Raw genomic sequence first — 21,654 nt, forward strand, 5'->3', positions numbered from 1 at the left:
ACCAGAGATTTGACCAAGGCTGTGAGGAAAAGGAGTAAGATGCCTTTACTTATTTGGTGGTTTGCATGGTTTGAATCACCGATGCAGATTCCCAGGGATTTGGCTTAATCTCCTCATCCACGTACCTAGATGGAAGTGGGCACAGCCAAATGCAAGGTAGAAATCTGGTCTGAGCCTTTGTCATCTCTTAAATGCAAACTGAGTACTTATGAGACCCTTTACTCTCCTGCCTGTAGGAAGAAACATGAAGTTCTCCTGGAGATCACTCAAGAAGAAGATGGAAAGGGCCATTTAAGTAGCTTAAAACTACAGGACGCAAGACGGGCCAGAGAGCTGGAAAACGCTACTGGGTTGTGATCTCTCCCTGAAAAGTTCCAAGTGCCTTTTCGCTTCCTGCAAAACAAAAGAAAGAAAGGAGAAGACCATGTCCATAGCCTTGAAGCAGGTATTCAACAAGGACAAGACCTTCCGGCCCAAGAGGAAATTTGAACCTGGCACACAGAGGTTCGAGCTCCACAAACGGGCTCAGGCATCCCTCAACTCCGGTGTGGACCTGAAGGCGGCCGTGCAGCTGCCCAGCGGCGAAGACCAGAATGACTGGGTGGCAGTGCATGTGGTGGACTTCTTCAATCGGATCAACCTCATCTACGGCACCATCTGTGAGTTCTGCACCGAGCGGACCTGTCCTGTGATGTCAGGGGGCCCCAAATATGAGTATCGGTGGCAGGATGACCTCAAATACAAGAAGCCTACTGCGCTGCCAGCTCCCCAGTACATGAACCTTCTCATGGATTGGATTGAGGTCCAGATCAACAATGAAGACATATTTCCAACCTGTGTGGGTGAGTCCATGATGTTTCTTGGTTACTTTGTCACATCCTACCCAAGCTCAGAAAGTTTTTGGAGGCTTCTTCCAGGACTGACTTTGAATGCTGGATAGCACCCATTACCAATGTTTCTCCAAATTCCATCACTCACATACCTGCAGTTTCTCTTTCCATAGCTAAGAACTCATTGAAATTTTGAAAAATATCATTTGTGGACCACTTACAATAATTTCATGGACCTCATTCATGAAATTACACATACTATGTGCTGGGAACATTGACTTGGTAAAATGTTAGATTTGATCATGCTGGCTTCCTTAGGACTAGACTCCAAACCCACTCAGTTATTCTGGTAAGGTTCTTATTATTTAGCTAATTAACTAGTTAAAGTTACAGTAACTCTGGCACAGTTATTGGTATTCATCTCTCCCAGTGTGAGAATCCATGGATTTGTTTGCAGATCAAATGAACAAGTAGATGGCATTCTGGGAAAATTAAGATCCTGCCATTCTGCCCTTCCCTCTCCCAATTATAGGTTATTAATTCCAGGCTGTACTGTTAACTCAGACCCTTGTGTGGCTGCTAGACCCACCAGGACACTTGAAATGCAAATGCTTTTGTTTCCCTTGTGTTTTGAGTCATAAAACTTTTCAAGGAGAAGAATCAAACCTTTTCTACCTCTTGTATTTCTTTATGCTGCTAATCATTAGATTTTCCATGCACTGGCAGGCTAAATGTAAAATTCATTTATTTTTAGGGCCTAGGTTCAGTTGCAAAGAGGAATCTCCTTATATTCACTGTTGTATCTCCAGTATCTAGCATGGTGCCCTGGAACCCTTGTAGGCAGTCAGGAAATATTTGTGGAATGATTGAAAGAAATACTTGTGCTGTTGGAAAGTATTATTAAAAAGCTCTGGAAAAAAAAAAGCTCTGGAGTGGTTGGAGTATGAAAGAAGTATTTGAAACACATTGTTGAAATCACCTCTAGTTGGGTTGTGTGTGTCCCCACGTGGCATATGGAAAGTTGAGGTGGGGCGTATGGAAGTAATTAAGTTAATACCAGAAAAAAAAGTCTATAAATTGATTAGGGCAGTATGTACATCTTGAAATATTCAGCACAAAACCAATTTGCTCAGAATTCTGGTGTTGCCTTGACTTGTCCAGTTCTCTCATGTTCTTTCCCTCTGCTGTCCCTCATTAAGAAAGGAGGTGGGGGTAGTGTAAACCCTCCATTCACTAACATGGGAGGAAGAAGACAGATTTCAACCCCCTCACCCCTAGGCATGTAATAGGCACCTCCAACGGGCAGTAATTTCTTAGGTTCACGTCTTTTTGCACTTTCTTTGACTGTCAGAGGATTCTTTTGTTGCTAGGAGGAATGTTTCTTTTCCAAAAGCACTGTAAGCAACTGCCAGTGCTCTGTGCAGAACATATGATAGCAATAAAGATAAACATGGGCAAGGAGACTTTTCTTTGTCCTTCCCCTTCTGTTTCTGCTCCTTGATGCTTTGAACTCTGGGTGCCTCTATTCTCTCTGGCAACTGTGGTTACCACATAGAGTTGGTGACCAGAAATAATATCACAGAGCCATGGTATGTTACTTCAGAGTGAGAAGTTTCTTGTGGTCAGCTTGGAATATAGGACATCATATGTGGTTTTAGACTTTGCTTGTAGGAAATCAGTGGATGCCACCATGTCCTCCAGAGTAATCGACTTTTCTATCTTTTTCTAGGCATTTCTTTAGCCATTCAGTGGGTTCAGGGAACATACTCACCTGATCAGAATCATCTGTTTCAGCTCTTCTCAATCATATGCTCCTTGTACACCAGTGTTCCGAGAGATTTTATTTTTTTTCCCTCATTTTTAGAGCAACTTTATTTTTATTTTTTTAACAGTAAGGCATATATATATATTTACACTGCGTGTTCACCTCCCATAGTTAGATTCTTTCTGTCACCACATTTCTGAGAGATTTTAATAGGTGTACCATGATTCCACTTCTACCTCCATGGAAAAATAAGTTGGGGAAATGCTGAGTAAAATCGATTTCTTTACTGCAGGACTTTTAACATGCTAATGCGCATTATAAATCTCTAAGAAAGGAATAATATTTTAGTATCTGGTGTTTCTAATTTGAACCTGCTAGCTTGTTTTTTCTTTAATGGAATGTCATTAGCATCTTTTGGGAAATATGAATCTATATAAGTTAGAGTTGTCAAACTTTTGTTTGGGCCTTCTGTTTAAAAGGCAAATTCCTTGGTCCTCCCTCTTAACAACTAAATCAGAATCTCTTAGGTAAGACCTAAGAATTTCCACTTTTAATAAGCACCCACCACTCATTCCTCTATTTATTATAACCGCTCAGAATACTTTTCATCCTCCAGAAACTGTCTGTTTCTTACCTCTCTGGTTTTATCCATGTTGTTCTCTCCTTCTGGAATCACCATCGTCTCTATTTAGTGAATGTTCATGCATTCTTTATACCATGTCCTCTCACTCATTAGAATATAAACCCCTTAAAGTTATGGAATATGTCTTATTCTTTTGAAAATCTCAGTACGAGATCCAGTCTTTGTGCCTTATAAGTTATAGGATGGATAGGTGGATGGATGGATGGATGGATGGATGGATGGATGGATGGATGGATGGATGGAAAAATAATCTCTATAAAGTCCCAATGTGTCTATGGTACTGGTGATCAAAGCGAAGTTAAACACATATCTCTAAATCCCTTTATCACCATCCTGAGTATTTTCTGTACCTTGCCTCCACGGAGTTTAATTTTCTCTATTTAACTTTCTCAAGGTGAAATGTTAGAGGTCAGTGAAAACCACCATCATCCACCACTACCTTGAGGGTCTTCTTTAGCATTCTGCTCACCTCTGTTATTGGCCTTTGGACGGTATTGTTGCTAGCTTTACAAATAACTTATTTTCAGGAGCCACTTTTTTTATTAGAATCCATTTCCTCCTCTTACTTCTCCCCCTTATTTCAGCCTACTTTTTTTCTTTTTGATCTTTGTGCTGCCATGAGTCATTATCATGAAAACGATCAAGATGTCTGTCAGGATAAAGTAAAAGAATTCTCAGCAAACAGCAGACCCTGGGTGGATGAGAAATGGGGATATCTGCTTAGCATTACAGCTTTGAATCCTAGGCATGTTTCTGTGTTCTTGCCTGGGAATTGGGAGGGGTTCAAACTTCACCTCCTCCCCACTGTGATTCAAGGAAATAGAACCGGAAAATACTGACAGATGTGAAGGCTTCACTCTTAGTTAGGTATTAAAGGATATAAACAGCTGTTGATCTCTACCATTGAAACATGGAGGACAGAAAAGCTTTTATCTCTTCCTTGATTCTAGTTTAACCAATATACCCATGCTGTTTCAGAAGTTGCGCTTTCTCACTTGGGAGAATACCAAACAGATGTGGCTCCCTCGTGAACCATAGTCTCCTGCACTTGCCCTTGACCCTCTCCAGTTTCCTTTGTTAAAAAGCCAGCAGATGTCCCCATTAAAGCTCCTGAGACAGCAGTTATCTTCAGAAGCAAGGGCCACCTTTTCTTCCATTATATCTCTTTAACCACTTTTAGCAACAACGACGGAAAAATAAGAAGCCTAGGAAGTCAAAGCCTTTTATTTTTCTATTGCCTGTCGAATTACAGTAATTTTTTTGTTCTAACCTTCGGCTTCCCTGTTTTTCTGTTATATAATAGGATTTAATATCTTAGATCTGACACTCAAAGAAAAAAAGGAGTAGAAAACTTAGAGCTCCTCCAACTCCTGTTTTTAGAAAAAAAAAAAGCAGGAATAAACACTTAAAAAAAAAAAACACAATCTCTCCTACCTCTATGGTTTTAGGATAAATGGGTGTCAAGAAAGGAAAGAGCAGGGAAAGGAAGGGAGAGAAATGGGGAGGGAACTCACATTTATTGAGCCTGCTAAGTGCCAGGCACTATTAATCTTTCTTAATTCTTATAATAACTCAATGAATTAAATATTTCATTTTACCAGTGAGGAAGCTGACATTGAAATAAGCTAAGGAGCTATACAACCTTTTCAAAGGTTATATAGCTAATAAGTCATTTAGAACTCAGGGTTTTAGCTCAAGAGTGTCTGGCCAAAATCTATGCCTCCGTCACCCACCACCATTCACAGCATGTATCAATTATTTTGAAAATTTTCCTTCATATGGCTAAAGACTTCTCAATCAATGGTTTTAGGAGGTGGTCTAGGATGGAGAAAATTTCAGAAAACCCGATTTTTGCTATAACTTTTAAAGAAATAATTTTTGTTTTCGTTTGGTTTTGTTTTCGTTTATTCTTATTTAAAACATCATCTTTGGAATGCCTGAAGAGTATACTGGCACTATAACTATTCCTACATTCCATTCCAAGATTGGTCAGAGAGGATGACTTAGCCTCATGAACACGCTTTGTGAGCCCACGACTACCTGTTACTGCCATTCAGTCATTTGTTCATTCAATAAATGTCTGTCAAGCACTTGCTTGGTAGTAGGCCCTATTTTAGGCACCAAGAGAGAGCAAAACAGATAGTTGTGTCCTTAAGCGATTTCCATAGTGTCCAGAGTATCTAGTTGCTCCAAACTGCTCTGCACGTTTTTCTAAAATGAGTAGTTTGTTCAGTGGTCAAGTGAATTGTGAAAATAGTCACATCCCTTTGGCAACCCCTCACATGAGACTACAGCTGAGTCTCATCCTCTCTCAAAATATCATGGCAGGAAACACAAGGCTATAAAAATGTCCATAGGGGTGAGCTTTTCAGTCATAAGGTGTAGGAGAACCAAGGTTATATTTAGCCTTTAAATTTTAACTTCTAATTTTCTATTGTAGGTTTCCCTCATTTTTTTTTTATTTTGATATAAATCTACATAACACTGGTAAAACAATGTATATCAACAAAACACATTTACAGTGTGGTAGAATCAGCACTGGATTTGCATACAGAGACTTGGATTCAGTCAGCTAGCTCTGCCATGACTAGGTGCTCTGCGACATTGGCAAACACATAACCTCTGAGCAAAAGTTTCTTTCTTTGTAAACGAAAGATTATAATTCTGATCTCATAGGGCTGTTGTAAAGATTAAATGAGGCAGTGTGAGTAAAAACACCCAGCCAGGAGCCATTCGCACCCAGAAGAGGTGCTGAAAAACAAATGTGTTAGTCATCTCTCTGCATACATTTATATATAACTATCAATCAAAACTCATGGAGACCACTAGAAAATTTCTGAACTGTATCTTCAGAAAATTGAAATGCATTGTTACAAACTCAATAAAGGTTTTTATTTTTATTTTTTAATTAGTCTTCATTGCTGGGTCACTCTGTGAGGAGGGTTATAAGTACTTCAGGCTGTCATCTGTCAAAGACTTTGGGAAATTTGGTTGTTACTTTAGGAGCTACACCAACTCCTAGTTTCAGGGATGAGCACCTAACTCTTTAGAGAGAAAGCCACTGGGCTGAGTCTTCTCACTTGGTTTTCAGAAGACTGAATATTAAACCTGCCCATGTCCAGTGTCAAACCAGCGGGTTAGCTGGAGGAATGGGGAGATAGCCTATTAGTCACACCTGAGACAAACCACTCATTCTAATCAGAGTTGGTCAAGGTTCCCTGGATTTGATCTCTCAAGAGGATGGGAAAATGTTTCAGACAACTCAGTGCTGTGAATGAAGCCCCAAGATAGCCCTGTGAACTAGTTTTTCCAAGGCTCTGGAAATGTGATTTGTCTTAGGGATCTGATAAACTGTTTGACTCCCTATGAATTTACTAGTCGGGAGGGCATAATAATAAAACTGTCATTTTCTGAATGCATACTCCCTAAATACCTTAGCTGTGTTATGTCATTTAATCAGTCAAACAACAGTGTAAAGGCAAGTAGTATGATCTGTATTTCATAGAAGAAAAAGATTAAGTAGCTTGTCCAGGGTCACATAGGCAGAGCTAGAAATTAGACCCAAGGTGCCCCAGCTCAACAGCCGATTTCATGTCTGTTCTTACCCCAGAATCAGCAGAATTCTTACTCTTGATTTACCCCTGCCTGTTGCATCCAATGTTAAATTGACTCCAGGGAATGTCCTAAGACAAACCCAACAGCCACAGCAAGGGACATGAAACACAGGCCTTGCATCTGATGAAGATTGTACTGGGTCCTTCCTGGTGGGAATTCTAAGCTTCTGCTCCTTTTAGATCTTGTCTCCTTAGATTCTGGTGCTATTCAAATTTGTTCAGTTGTCTATTCATAGAAAACATGCAGAGACAGCTGAATCCACTCTTCCCTACGCCCACTGCCCCTGGAGAATTGATGGTCTATTGTGATGGTCACAATTCCCTGCCCCCACCTTGTTAACCCAATACTGCTGTGACTTGGTGGCTGAGTTAATGAGGACAGTGTTAAATAACCACTCTCACTCAACAAATCCCAGGAGATATCTCTAAGAAATGGTGAAGACCTCCATGTGCTAAGCATAGAAAAGGGAGTGGAGATAGGGAACCCAGAGAAGCACCATAAATTAAGGTTAATTACCTGCTGTCCCCACTTGCACTGAGTTCTCCATTACCTGTGCTATGTAATTTTAATGGGCCATATCTCAGGTGACAAGTTATTGCATCTCAGCATCAGCTAGGCAGGGAAATGGGATATGTGATATTCAGTGGAAAGCAGAGATGAAAAGCAAAGGCTTATTGGGATGGGGGTGGGGGCATCTGCTGCTTTTACTGGGTTGGTGGTTGTAGAGGTGGAACCCTTCCTTGGCCAAAGGAGGGTGCATTGTGAGGGCCAGTGCTTTGTGGAGAGGCAGGCCAGCTCAGGCCAAGCTGTAAGGGATGTAGAAATATAACTGGAAGTGCAATGGGATGAAGAAAAATGGCTTAACCAGAACTGTTGCCCAGACCAGAATATGGAGCTGGAAGGAACAATTGTATAAGCCACTTGAAGTGAGGATGAGATCCCCAAGGACATACTATAATTATCAATGAGGTCCCATCTGACTTCTAAAGACAGCAAAGGTTTTTATTTATCTAAGCAGTGCGGATCAGCAGGGCCCTGACACCAGAGTCTTCTCTCTGCCCTCTCTACTTCTCTAGATAGAGGGTCTATGGATACTTAAATATTGTCATTTTGAAGGGAAGCCAAACAAATTAGCCTGCCCTAGATCCTTTAAAATACTTTTATAGGTATAGGGACATGGATTGTCTGTAAGGTATCTGTAGACAGGACGTTTCTTGGTGTTCTATCTTTAAAAATTTGTGTTAAATTCATATTCTAAATGATAATTCTATCCATGTTTTCTTTCACATAATCATTTTTCTCTCAAGTCTTGTAATAGAATGAATGCTCGGGAAGATGAGCAGTGATAAAAAGGAACAGAAGCATTAGTCTGTCAGACCAGAGTTCGAATCCCAGTTATTAACTTTTGCTAGCGAATTTTCAATCTCTCTAAACCTGTTTCCTTGTCTGTAAAATGCATGTAAAAGTACTTACTTCATAGTATTAATGAGAGTATAAAATAACATGTTACATTTTAAATACTTAGCACAATGTTGGGTATGCTTTAAATGTTCGTTGCCTCAGTATCACACAATGTCAGTGTGATGAAATAGACTCATCAAGTGAATTGAGGTGAGAAAGGAAAGAACCTAGGATGAAAATGGATAATTATATTAAATATTTGGCTGTGGAGTTGATAATCCATGTTCCCTTCATCTTTTGCTATATCTTAGGGAATCAATGGAGTTTAACTGCATGGCCTTGACTGCCAGAACCAGGAATAGGTCCACAAAAGAACTTCAGAAGAGGTGTCACACACATAGGCCACGTGGCCTGCATGAAACCAATTCTACCTTCGTGTTTCTGCTACGGGATGTAGCACCTAGCATAACACTGCACTAAGTGGACACATGGTGAACAAATTACTACCATGCATCTGTAAATTGTCTGATTGATGTCATATAGTTTATGTCATGGAACAGATGTATTCTTAAAAATTGTCAGGTAGTTGAATTTTTTTTGTCACTTAGCTATTACTTTCATTTGTCAGAGAGTGTTCAGTATTTAAAGAGAGATTGGCAAAGAATCCTTTCATGTGTGATATCTCCTTAGTGATGTGTCTAACTGATTATTAGTGCATGTCTTTGGAAGTTAAAATGTTTGTCTTTGTGGAGTACAAGCCGAAGTTGTTTTTTCTCTCTTGGGGAAAGAAAAAACCTTTCTTCAAAGGAAGCAATAGATTTTTGGTGTTTCTACATTGTCTAACCCCAGATCCCAGGACTAGAGAGCATTGATGATGTAAGAGAGAAACTCCAGCCAATAGTTAGGTGTTCGTTTTGTTGCTCACCCCCTGTCATACTCTCCAGGAATCTGCCAGCAATGGCAGGCTCCTGCCTGGCTTCCAGAACAGCTGAAATGAGGGAGCCCCACTGCCTGCTGTGGCAGCACAGTGGAAAGTCGGCATCTGGGGACCACCAGGAATTCCTTGTGGATGACTGCCTTCAACATCACCTTGATTCCCTGACCCAGCCAGGGAATCCTCCCTTTGCCACCTGGAGCAGAGGGAAGAAAGCAATCAAATATTGGGGATTTACCTCCTATGGCCCTGAGATAAGCCATTTGTTTTTGCCCATCCCAAAGTGGGGGAAAAAGCCTGCTGTTGAGGGCATCTGTTTTTCTGTGTCATTGAAGAGAAATAAGAGCAAGTATATTAATTATAGGTACCAAGTCTCCTAGAAAACAATCAGTAAGCACGAACTATCAGATCACATGGGATGTGGTTTGATATCTTTATTTATGCTTTACAAAAGTAGATTACAGATAAGGGCTCATCTTCAGTCCAGATTCAAATGTGTTTCTCTCCTTATGAGCTATGTGATCTTGGCAAGCCTTGAACCTCTCTCAGCCTGTCTCATTTGGAGAGTGGGGGGTAATGATAATAATACCTACTTTGTAAGGTTATAAGAATTAAGTGTCATAATGCATATAAATAAAGCTTTTAGCAAGTTCCCAGTAGAGAATTAAGTACTGAATACATTTGAGCTTTATTTCCTTTCACAATGATATAAAAAGGGAAGACTTCTGATTTATTATGGTTTGCAATGCTTGATTACACGGGATTTCTCCTGTAGTGTTCTTTGCACATTTCTTTTTCAATCGAAGTAAAAATTGAGAAAAGCTATTGATCATGTCGTAATTACAGTAGTTGGAAAAATAATTTCTATATCCATTAGAATCTCAGTTAATAATTGAAACTTTAACACCAGCTGAAAGAAACAGATTCTATTTTTTTATGTAAGGCAGTAATTCCAAAGTTTAAAATATACTAACAATAATATTAACTAACATTTTTCACCAGTTCTGAGCCAAGCAGTATGCTAGGTCCTTTATGTATTTTTTTTCTAATCCTCACAGCATCCTCGATTGACCATTATTATTAGCCCTATTTTCAAATGAGGAAACTGAGATAAGTTTCTTCCCCCAAAGTGTGAGGAGAGCTGACAAGTCAAACTGGGAAAGTGAAGCAACCAGGTAGTAATAACAAGCTGCAAGCCACTACACCCTAGGGTTAGACAAACAGAGTGAGAAGAGAGGATTACTAGAGTCTGGGGGCCTGGGCTGTTCCACAGGACCTGGGAGCACAGAGGAAAGAAAGGCTCATTAGGAGGTACTGGAACCCAGGAGAAGAGGCAGTACTGCTGGAGGCCGAAAGAGAATGAAAGCTCTGCTGCCTCCTGTAGCCTCCTGACAGTGCGTCCCATTGTCTTTGGCAACGGATCCTGGGAAGTGTATGTTGCAGTGAGAGGGGAGGGAATGGATCTGAGAGCAGATAGGCAAATGACTGGCATATGGAGAAAACAAATAAAATTTGTAATTATTATTACATATGTAATGTTTAATTTTGGGCAGTGATAAATTCTGTGAATACAGTTAAAATTGGGAAAGGGAGGGAAGTACTGGAACCCAGGAGAAGAGGCAGTACTCCTGGAGGGCGAAAGAGAATGAAGGCTCTGCTCGCCTCCTGTAGCTTCCTGACAGTGCGTCCCATTGTCTTTGGCAACGGATCCTGGGAAGTGTATGTTGCAGTGAGAGGGGAGGGAATGGATCTGAGAGCAGATAGGCAAATGACTGGCATATGGAGAAAACAAATAAAATTTGTAATTATTATTACATATGTAATGTTTAATTTTGGGCAGTGATAAATTCTGTGAATACAGTTAAAATTGGGAAAGGGAACTGGGATGCTGTAAGATATAAATGCAATAGATTAGAACAGTGGTTCTCAATTCTTTTTGTCGAAACTCCTTCATACTCTTAAAAATTATTGAAAATCTTGAGGGTCTTTTGTTTATGTGGGTTATATCTATCAACAGTTACTGTATTAGAAATTAAAACTAGGAATATTTTTAAAATATTTATTAATGCATTGAAAAAATAATAAACCCATCACAAAGTAACATAAGTATTTTTTATGAACAATAACTATATTTCCCAAAACAAAAAAAGAGTGAGTAAGAAGGGTGGTATCATTTTAGTTTTTGCAAATCTTTTTAATATGTGGTTTAATAGAAAACGACTGGATTCTGATCTGCTTCTGAATTTCAGTCTATTGTGATATGTTTTAAGTTCAAGTTTGGGTTCATATAGGTTTATAGTTGGAAAGGAGAGGACTCTGTATACTTCTGAAAGGACCCCAGGGATCCCTGCAGTACTTTGAGAACTACTACTGTAGATAAAGTAATGGGGAGACCAGTCCTTTGCACCTAGTAGGCACTTGATGATTTTGGTCGAATGAACAGAAATTAAGATTGCATTGAGAGTTTCACAGTGTTCCTTGTGATAAATGGTGACATTGGTGACATTGTGGTAGTTTAAACCAGTTAGACAGCACTGTTCTTAGGGCCCTATCGATGAGTTGGACACATGCTTTGTGCTATTTACCACCAGTACTGATGGATTTTCACATGTGTTCATAGTCACGTTGTCTCTCTAACACAGTTTTGTAGGACCACTGAAAGGAAGATGCATATTAGTCTCTGAAAAAAATTCACCCTCTAATTTCCTTAGCAATAAACTAATGAGCTAGTTCAGACTAAATATTTAACTGCTGGTACTTGATGTGCATATAAGAAGTATTTTAAAATTTGAATGGAATTGCTGTGATATAATTATTGTGCCATACAGTAGAGAGTGGCAGACCATCACCAGTTGTTCTCCTTGCAAATTTTTTACAGCAGCGTTCAAGTTCAGGGTAACTTTCTATCTGGGTCAGAAAGGTTGTGTTTCTTCTCACCATCAATTGATAACATATTCTTACAGAATGCCATAGCCAAGATCTAATTTTTTACTGTGAGATAGCTATTATGGAAAGAAATTGAATGAATGATTTAGACATTATTTGCTGTTTTAGGTTATCGCAGCCCTACTCTTTATATCAGCATATGCTGAGCCCCATGAACTGAGCCCTGTGACAAGGTATACATACTGTAATGGAAATGACCATCGGTCAGCTTTAAATGGACATGGCCACATTACTTCGACCTGCAAATGGGCAGATATAAGTCATCCTCTATGGACAGACTAACTTTTGAATAGGGGTTATAAAACATCTTATGCCAAATGAAACGTATTTACCATTGATTTCAGAGGCAAATCTCACACCTACCTTTCGAAGTGGATTATGTCACGCCTAGCTTTGATTTTATGCAGTTGTGTGAAGAAAATGATGTCTACCATTTATTGAGTGCTTAGATGCTTTACAGAGCTCACTTACTTTTCACAACCTTTTTAGAAACCTTTTTAGAAGGGTGTTTTTTGCCTCTTTTCCAAATGAGGAAACTAAGTCTCAGAGAGGCATAGGTCACCCAGCTTGTAAAGGCCTATATCTTTCTGACACATTGTGTTTTTTCACTATGCCAGGGACCTCTGTGATACACATATTCTAGGCACATGTATGCATACTTTTGCATAAACACACGGACGAATAGATTCAAAGACTGAGCAAGAGAGAAAAAATCCAAAGGATAATTTGAAGAAGCAAAAAGTTTGGCTTTTCTCTGACACCAAAGCACGAGGCCTTTGCAGAAGAAATCCTATCTGGATGAAATAAGATTTTTCAAGTCATGGCTTTGTTACTTTCTCATTGTGCCTTTAATACAGTACTTAGATTTTGACTCATGGTCTGCTGAAACTAGCAATACTGATGCCAGTGGGACAAACCTCACATTAATAAGGTGAGACAGATGGCTCGCATAATTTTCATGTTTGTGGTGAGGGCTTATTTTGTGTCTCTCTGTGTGTGTGTGTGTGTGTGTGTGTGTGTGTGTGTGTGTGTGTGTGTGTGTCTTTTAAAGATAAAAATCTCACTGGTTAGGAAGAACAAGAGGAAAAAAATTAAAGAATATGAAGTTATATGAACTAGCTACCTATAGTGCTCTGTGGTTTCACATTGAACAAATGAACAGACCAATGTAATTCAGAGTCTTCACTTAAAACTTTCAGTCCAGTGTACATTGTTCTTGTGACTCTGTCTGTCTTCTCTTCTTACTCCCTGGTCTGTTAACTCTAATTCTTCTGCTGTAACACCAGGAAACCTGGGTCATAAGGTTGCTGTAAGGTCTTAATAGGATGATACAGCAGGCTTGATATGTATAAAATATTCAGTAAATATCAGCTAACAGGATTACTAATAATATCATTGATACTGTATTTTTGCAAAGTAGGTGCTATATTTTCTCCCATATGAGAAGCAGCACATACCTAAATGATTGAGGTTCTCAGGAATAAAGACCCTGGAGGCCCTAAGCTCCTTGTCAGGCAGGGTCAGAGGCAGGTTTCTGGACTTCCTCCAGCGGTGGACTTTTCAGCCAGTATTTCTCAGTCAACCTTCAGACAGTTGACACTTTGGGGCCCATTAAATTTTTTAGTTCTAAAACACGTTGACTCTTAAAATAGACATAGACTCTCGCTGCCCTTATCAGTCTCCGATAACTCACCATGGGACTGAGTGGACTCGATGTTGTTTCAGGTGCCACAGGTGTACATTTCACCTCCTGCAGCCCCTTGGCCTCCTGCAGTGCTAGAGAGCAGCTGGCCTTTGAGAAAGGTCCATGGGGCAAGGCACTCTGTCAGTTCACAAGAAATACGACTGAAAATGGGGCTCAAGTTTTTCAGATAAATTAATGTAGCCTTTTCCTAGATGATTTGAAGGAGGCTTGTCATCAAAGTGAATCTTTTCAATTGCCCAATAATAGATCCATAAGGATTAGTTTCTTGAGGAAGCCAAGTTTCAGAACTAAGTTTAGAGTTATTAATTCTACAACTATTTATTAAACATACTCTGAGTACAATAATAGGCAATGGAATACAAAAACTGGTCTGCCTGGTCCTTGTGCCTGCCCCTTGGGGCTCCTCCACACCCCTGAGAGCCCTCTGTAACCCTGTCTGTAGGCTCTGACCCACCAGAGGTTCTGACCTTCTTCCCAGGTTTTAGTAACAGAATGGACTCTCCTAGTACTATGCAATGGGCCAACCTCCTAGCCCAGATTCCAAGACCAAGAAGTGGATCCTTGTCTGAGACTCTACCTGGTACCCTTAAGATTGGTATCCCATTGTCCCATATTGTCTGCCCATTGTGTCATATTGGAGTATATTTCTGGTGTTCAGACTGATGGTAGTAGGTCCCTACTACTTGATGCCAGCCCCCCCATGCTGAGCACTGGCCAGCCCCTAGTTCCTCTGCCCATCCCCCTTTCGCTTGCCCAGCACCGTGCCATCTGCCAGGGTTCCCTTGGTTGTCTCCTACTGAGTTTGCCTCAGCACATGCCTCGTCTTCATGGGTTTACTAGGGTCCTAAATGTTCTATTATTGAAGAGGGCCTCCTACCCCCAACTCAACATCAGAAGTTGTGAAGCCAGCCACAACCTCAGGCTGGGCACAGTGCTTTCAGTAGGGAGCAAGTGAGGGCTCCCAGACTCAGCAGGAGTGGGGCTCTGACTCAAGTTCCCATGTAGGTGCTAATGCCCTGAATTTACTGCTCAGGCTTTTTCTAAGGTTAATGTTCTGCTCCTTTGCCTAGGCTGAAATGGTAATAAAAGGCTGAATCGCTGAGTACATACAGCTCCTTCCTTAAAAGAATTCTCAGTGCTCTTGACTATACAGTTACTGCAACTTCTGTCTGTGAATATGGTTTCTAAAAGGTAAACTGGCTTGCATCACAATGTCTTAATGATGTTATAGCTAAATAAGCAAAGAAAAAAATGTGTCTGTCATGAGCAGGCCTAATGGAGAGACCCCTATTCATCTAGTCCAGGGGCCATCTTCTTAATTAAGAGATAGCAACGTAGCTTCTGCTCTTCCATAGCTTCTAGATGTGTTTTTGCTTTCAGTAGGATTTACAAAGTCATTATCTCATGCTTTCAGAAGAAGCCTCCAGACTAAAAATACCTCAATACATTTTTTTAAATAACATAGTAAAAAACTGAAGACTTCTCTTTTCTTTGGAAATAAGCAGTTTCTGATATAAGACAGGCAGATGTGCCCATAAGGGTGACTCTCGCTTTCATTGCACAGCTCACTGCTCATAAATAATGAGTTTGACAAATGCAAGATGCACTAGTGAATTTCAAAAGGAAGGGCTCTGGTGACAATGTTACGCACTTTGCAGCAGTTGAAGTGACTTTTTTTTTTTTAATGAGCAAAACAAATAGATCTCAAATAAATAAATAAATGTGATAACACAGCTATAGCCTCTTAATGGACTAATGACCAATAAAATGGAAAATTTGTCCCATTGCTGTCAGCGAGGATTCAAAACTATCAAAGAGGACTGAAGGCAACAAATACCTTTATAATTGTATAATAGCCCCAAATGAAGTCAGATTTTTTAACATCAAAACAATTTTTTCTTTTCATATAGTAGTTTTTGATACTCAGAGAAGTTCTTAGTGACAGAATGGACATACGTCTTTTGCCCATTCTTCGCAGAGAAGATAGTCAGTTTTTAAACAATTATAAATCAGATCATGTTCATGTTCTGCTTAAAAAACCCCACTATCTTCCCACTACAACCAGAAAAATGCCCTAAACCCTTCCCTCAGCCTGCTGTTCTCTTTATGAGCTACTTCTCCCACCTCCTCTTGCACTATTTCCCCTGCCCACTGGAGTCTAGCCATCCTAGCCTTCTTTATGCTTCTCAAATAACCCCCTGCCCCCACGCTGCTAGTCCTTCCTCCCATTCCCCACCTCCAAGCCTTTGAACTTTCTGTTCCTTATGTCTGGAACCCTCCACCCTGCATTTTTTTTTGCACGGCTATCTCCTTCTTGTTATCAGGTCGCAGCTCAAATTTCCCCTCCTGAGAGAGGGCTTTTCTAACCGTTCAATATAATGTGACATACATCCCTCCAGTTTATCTCTATTAGACCATGCTGTCCAATTTTCTTAATATTATTTTCATTCTGAAGTTATTTGTCTTGTTCATGTATTCATTTATATTAGTTAACAGGGATAACAAAAACAATAATTCCTAACTAAAAGTCAAACAACAAAATGAAAAGCATCATAATAAATCTGAAATAATACCTTTTTCTATAGACATAATTCCCTGAAAGACATCTAATTCAATATGTATTTACTTACTATGTGCCCAGTACAGTAGTAACTTTGGGAGGCCAATCAGACAGTCAGCAAATATTTACTGAATGTTTCACATGTGCCAGGCAGTGTGCCAGTGTGCTAAACACTGGTATACAGTGGTAAACAAAACAAGTATGACCTTCTCCTCATGTAACTTAAAATAGTGGAGTAAGGTATTACAAAGGATAGAAACTCCCTGAGTGTAGGAACCTCTCCAATTTGATGCTGCAACCCCAATGCCTAAGGTTGCTCACAAGCAGGTGCTCTGTACAAATTGTTGAATGAAGTGAAATAAATAATTATAAGTATAAAACGTTTAAAAGGAAAATGCAGTGTGCCAAATATACAAAATACAAACATGTGCATAAATACTCCCAAACACACACACACACACACACACACACACACACACACACACACACACACACACACATCTCTAACAGCGGGAGCTAAGAAACGATATTTAAGGTGAGACCAGAAGGGTGAGTGGAATTCCGCAAGTTGAAAAGGGTAGGGTAGAAGGTTGTCTGGAGAAGAGAGAACAACTTGTGCAAAGGCTCTGAGGTGAGAAGAGTGTGGCATCTCTGAAGGACTGAAAGAAGGCGAATGCTGGTACTATAGGCAAGTGCTGCATAGTGAGTGAGGCAGGAGTCACACATGAGTTCCCGGAAGTAGCAGGGCCTTGGAGACCATGCCAGAGAACGTGGAGGTCCTGAGATGAACTTTAGACATTATTCTACAGTCATAGGGAGCCTCTGAAAGCAGATGAGTGGCATGGTAAGACATGAATGTTAGAAGGATTGCTCTGGCCACAGGTTGGAGAAGAGCAAGGATGGATGCATAGAGACTGACTAGGAACCCATTGCAGTGGTCCAGAGAAAAGAAGTTGAGAGTTTACACTCAAGTGTGGAGAAAATTAGGTAGATTAGAAAGGCTTAGGAAGGAGAATTGGTGATCGAACACATGGGGATGGAAAGGGTAGGGAACAGGAGAAATAAAGGGTAACTCTTAGGTTTCCATCCTGAGCAACTTAGCTAGAGTCTTGGAGGTGGACTTTAGGGGGTAGCAGTTTGGGTGAGTTGATTTTGAGGTGCTTCTGAGACATCCAAATAGGAATGTGGACTGAGCAAGTGGGTATATAGGTCTGGGATTCGGAAAAGAGGCGGATCATATAAAAAGGCACTGAAGCTACAGGCGTGGCTGACGCAGCTTAAAGAGGGAGTTTAAAGTATAGAGGGTGAATGAGTGCTATGGGTCTTGACTTTTCAGTTCCATTTTCATTTACTACATTTCCTGCTCTTGTTTTCTTCCAGCAAATTGCCCACCGTAGCTTATGCTCGCTTAAGTTTTTTTTCTCTTTTGTCCAACCCAAAGTGCCTGGGATAAACCAAAAACCCTTTGACTGGCAGAGGAAAGGTTGCTTGACCTTTGCAGGCTCTGTTAGAGGTCACCCTTGGCAGTGATTCAGTAGCTTAGCAGGTTTATTGCTATAGCCTGTAACTCCTAAACCATAAATTAAGAATCCCATGCACCTTCAACATGCACAGAAAGCCTTCCTTCTGATCTACAAATCACGGGAATTCTAAAGGCCTTGACAGTGCATAGAGTAACCTCCCTTAGTTGATCTACTTCCAGGAATTTATTCAGACTTGATTAACTGGAAGGGTGGAGATGGGGCTTCACAGGCTCGTTTTTGGTATCCTTGGCTGTATGAACCAGTGAGAGAAATACTTCTCTTTTTAAGGCAGAAGGCATGAGATTAGTTTATCTAAGAGACTTTTTGCACCTCTGATTTCTGTGACAGGAAGTGAGGTTTGCACCCCCATTTTCACTGAATATCTGACAGCAATTTCACCTCTGTGTGGCTTAACTTATGGCTGCTTCTCAGATGCCTCATGCCGATCAAGATGGATAAAGGGAACATCTGTAGCATGGAACAGACATGGGTGGAAAATACGTTTGGAGCTGGAAAAGAGGGGAGATCTGGACTGGAGCTACTTCTGATTTAAAATTTGGGGGATGCCTAGTTGAAAATCAGCAAATCTGCTTTAGAAAAAAATTTTCTAAAAGGAAAATGATTTTTATTAAAGGAAAGATAATAGTCTCAGAAAAGAGAAAAAAGCAGTCCCTGAACTGATATTCTATCATCATTCTCTATCTCCCAGATGAATGAGAATTCAGTGTATTTGGGAAATATTTTTCTGTTTTTAGCAGAAGTTAGAAAACATTCGCCTCTTCCTACTTCACCTCATCCTGAAGTCTTACTTTGCTACCCCCTATTCCTGTGCTAGAGGCTATGAAATTGAGAGAGCAGAGGAAGAACATCCTCCAGACACACTGGTTCATGCATAATTTAGAATCGAATCTCACCCTTATTTAAAAATTGGAAACTCTGCATCTCCAACACTGGTTTTGGATAGGAAAGGATGAAATTAGAAGTCTTCCAGTGTCCTCTCAAGTGCAAACATTAATGAAAAGAATTGACAATGACAGTATAGTTGGCCTTCTGTGTCTGTGGGTTCCACATCCCCATATTCAACCAACTATGGATCAAAAATAGTTGAAAGAAATGTTACATCGTTGTTCACGTGTACTATGTTGTTAGGCCGATGACGGTTGTGGCTGTACTGAACATGTACAGCCTTTTATTCCCTTGCCATTATTCCCTAAACAATACAGTATAACCACTATTTACATAGCACTTACATTATATTAGGTAATCTAGAGATTATTTAAAGTAGACAGGAAGATGTGTGTTGGTTATATACCAATACTATGCTATTTTATATAAGGGACTTGAGCATCCTTGAATTTTGGTATTTGTAGGGGGATCCCGGAAGTAATCCTCCATAGTGACCCAGGGACGACTAAAGCTGCTCTGAGAGTATGACAGGGTCAGGGGTAGATGACCATGGCTGGGATTCAGTTCAGTTCAAAAAATACATACTTATTGCATGCCTACCATGTGCTGAGCATGGGATAAGTCATTGCAGGGCATAGCAAGAATGAGAAAAAGTGCTCCCTGTCCTTGCGCTTACCACCTCAAAGTGAAAAAAGACCAGTAAAAATAAAAGAAAAACTAAATAGAGTTTTTTAGTATACAGATTATTCTAATACATCATGTAGCAGTAATTGTATGATAGAGTTACTATTGTCTCTACTATGCAGGGGAAGAAATTCAGTTCACAGAAAGAAAGAAACCTGACAGAATTGCAAAAAGATGGAGAGCTCCTATCTGGCTGGGTGATCAAAATAAGTTTTATAAAAATGACTGGGAGAAAACCTTGGATCCACTGCTCTTTTCTGTGACCATTTTAATGACAGGCTACCTTCCTACCTCTAATTAATTTCTCTCTTAGCCGTGCATGTCCCTACATTATTTTTCTGAAAATGGTAGTGGATTGCTTGATGTCTTTTGCTTTTGAGCAACACATTGCCTAATGGGTGTTGACTATATCTAGTGTTACCTTATTTTTCCAGGCTGGTGCTCATTTATTCTAGCCCTAAAAAGTTTACTTAGCTCTGCTGTAAACTGCTCTGCATTGTGATGCCTGAAAAAATACATTTTTCTCTTTCATCTGTTCTGTGTGATACATCAGCCTGGTACCCTAGAGAATTTGGGAGAATTTTTTGCATGTTTTGGATCTTGGTACATGGAGCTGTGTTTATCCCTAGTGTTGATCGGTTGTGTACAGTTTTTAATGGGAAAAGCATGACTTTACTGACCTTTTCTGAGTAAATAAATTTACTTAAGCCTGCTCGGTGTCATTTGGAAAAGAATGTTCTTTCTCTTCTTCTTCTGGAGCTGCCTCAAGAGTTTTCCATTTCAAAATTATTACATTCCCAACTTCATACCTCCCCAACCCCCGACTCCACAATTTTAAAAGCAGACAGGAAAGGGACCTGAAAGAAGATGAGTGCGGGGAGTGCAGACGTAGGAGTTGTGTGGCTGTCAGTCATCTGTGTTATACCTCAGTTGGCAAGGAAAGTTTACATCAATCGTCCTCATGTCTTCTTAATAGCAGTTAGTTCCTCTTGCCGCTTGAGGTCAAGCTCTCCTTCCCAAGAGAAGTCTTGTCTTTCTAGGAGGTGCTTGAGGCTCTCCTCTCTGTGGGATTGGACTCCCTCTGAATTCTATGAACACTGCGAACAGAACAGCCAAGATGATTAATCTGTCCCCTTCCCTGTCTCTATTTAATTCCTCGGATCTCCTTTCATATATGGTTATTAAATCACTTAACTCTCAAGGAGATTAAGAGTTAGAATTAACAACTAAAATAAAACCACACATCTTCAGTTAAGTGAGGAAAATGTTGTTTGTTTAACTTTTGATTCTTTGGATGTGATTCATGGGATTTGTTTGTTTTTATTTTTAATTGTAGGATGATCTAGTATCTCCTCCGTGGGGAATATAGAGAATGTCCTTAACAGAGTGGAAAAATCGTTTTAAAAAATGAAAATTTCTTTTAAAAAAAATATTGAATTTTTCCCTAATCACAGATGTCAGTTAGAAAAAAAAAAAAAGGCTATGCACAAACTCCCAGTAATTTATAAGTGGAGGAACCTGTTTAAGGAATGGCTAAATTAGCAGGGGCCAAATTCTTTGGGTTTAAGAGTCTCAGTGAAATCTGATCCTTGACTAGCTTTTTTTTTCCCCCCTGGTTAAGCAGGATGGCAGTTTAACAAACTGTGAAACAGAATCTATGTGGTTGATGTTCTGAAGGGGAGGAAGGGTTAAGAAGGTTAACATTATCATGTAAGAACCAGGAGTTGTTGTGCCTGTTTTCATAGCAAATATTTAAAAAAACGACTACCACAAAAACCCTCACTTAATAGGCCAAAAAAGTTGGCCCGTTGAGTTTTGTGTTTCATGATGACTTCTTTTAGGAATTTTCCATCTCCTTTGAATTCCACCTGAATACACTCTGCTTTTATCTTGGCTTCATCCCTTTAGTGGTTTTAACTATGAAGATATATGGTGTGATGTTATTGGTACAGATATACCGTTTTACTGGTTTTAAGCCTTTTTATATTGTTCAAACAAGCAAAGGCATAGAACTTCAAATAAAATAAGTAAAATTAGATCAGTGTTGGCTGCAGTGGTGGGTGAAAGGTTCGAGAGCCCTACCCCTACTCCTCCAAGGTGAAATGCTTCCTTCACCCATGAAGTGGATTCCTAAAGTTTCAA

The 21,654-nt window shown here is 40.0% G+C and overlaps 1 protein-coding gene across 2 annotated transcripts in view; it reads left to right on the plus strand.

The window, feature by feature from the left end:
- Positions 1 to 231: 231 nt before the first annotated feature.
- Positions 232 to 21,654, plus strand: part of MOB3B (MOB kinase activator 3B) — a 118,252-nt gene continuing 96,829 nt past the window's right edge. For both annotated transcript variants that reach the window (XM_006908339.3, XM_025044317.1), the window contains exon 1: positions 232 to 842. In XM_006908339.3, coding sequence (XP_006908401.1) covers positions 425 to 842 — 418 coding nt within the window. In that variant the 5' untranslated portion in view covers positions 232 to 424. The remainder of the gene's footprint in view (positions 843 to 21,654) is intronic.

The sequence above is a fragment of the Pteropus alecto genome, unplaced genomic scaffold (assembly GCF_000325575.1).
Source record: "Pteropus alecto unplaced genomic scaffold, ASM32557v1 scaffold222, whole genome shotgun sequence".
In the NCBI taxonomy this organism is placed as follows: domain Eukaryota; kingdom Metazoa; phylum Chordata; class Mammalia; order Chiroptera; family Pteropodidae; genus Pteropus; species Pteropus alecto.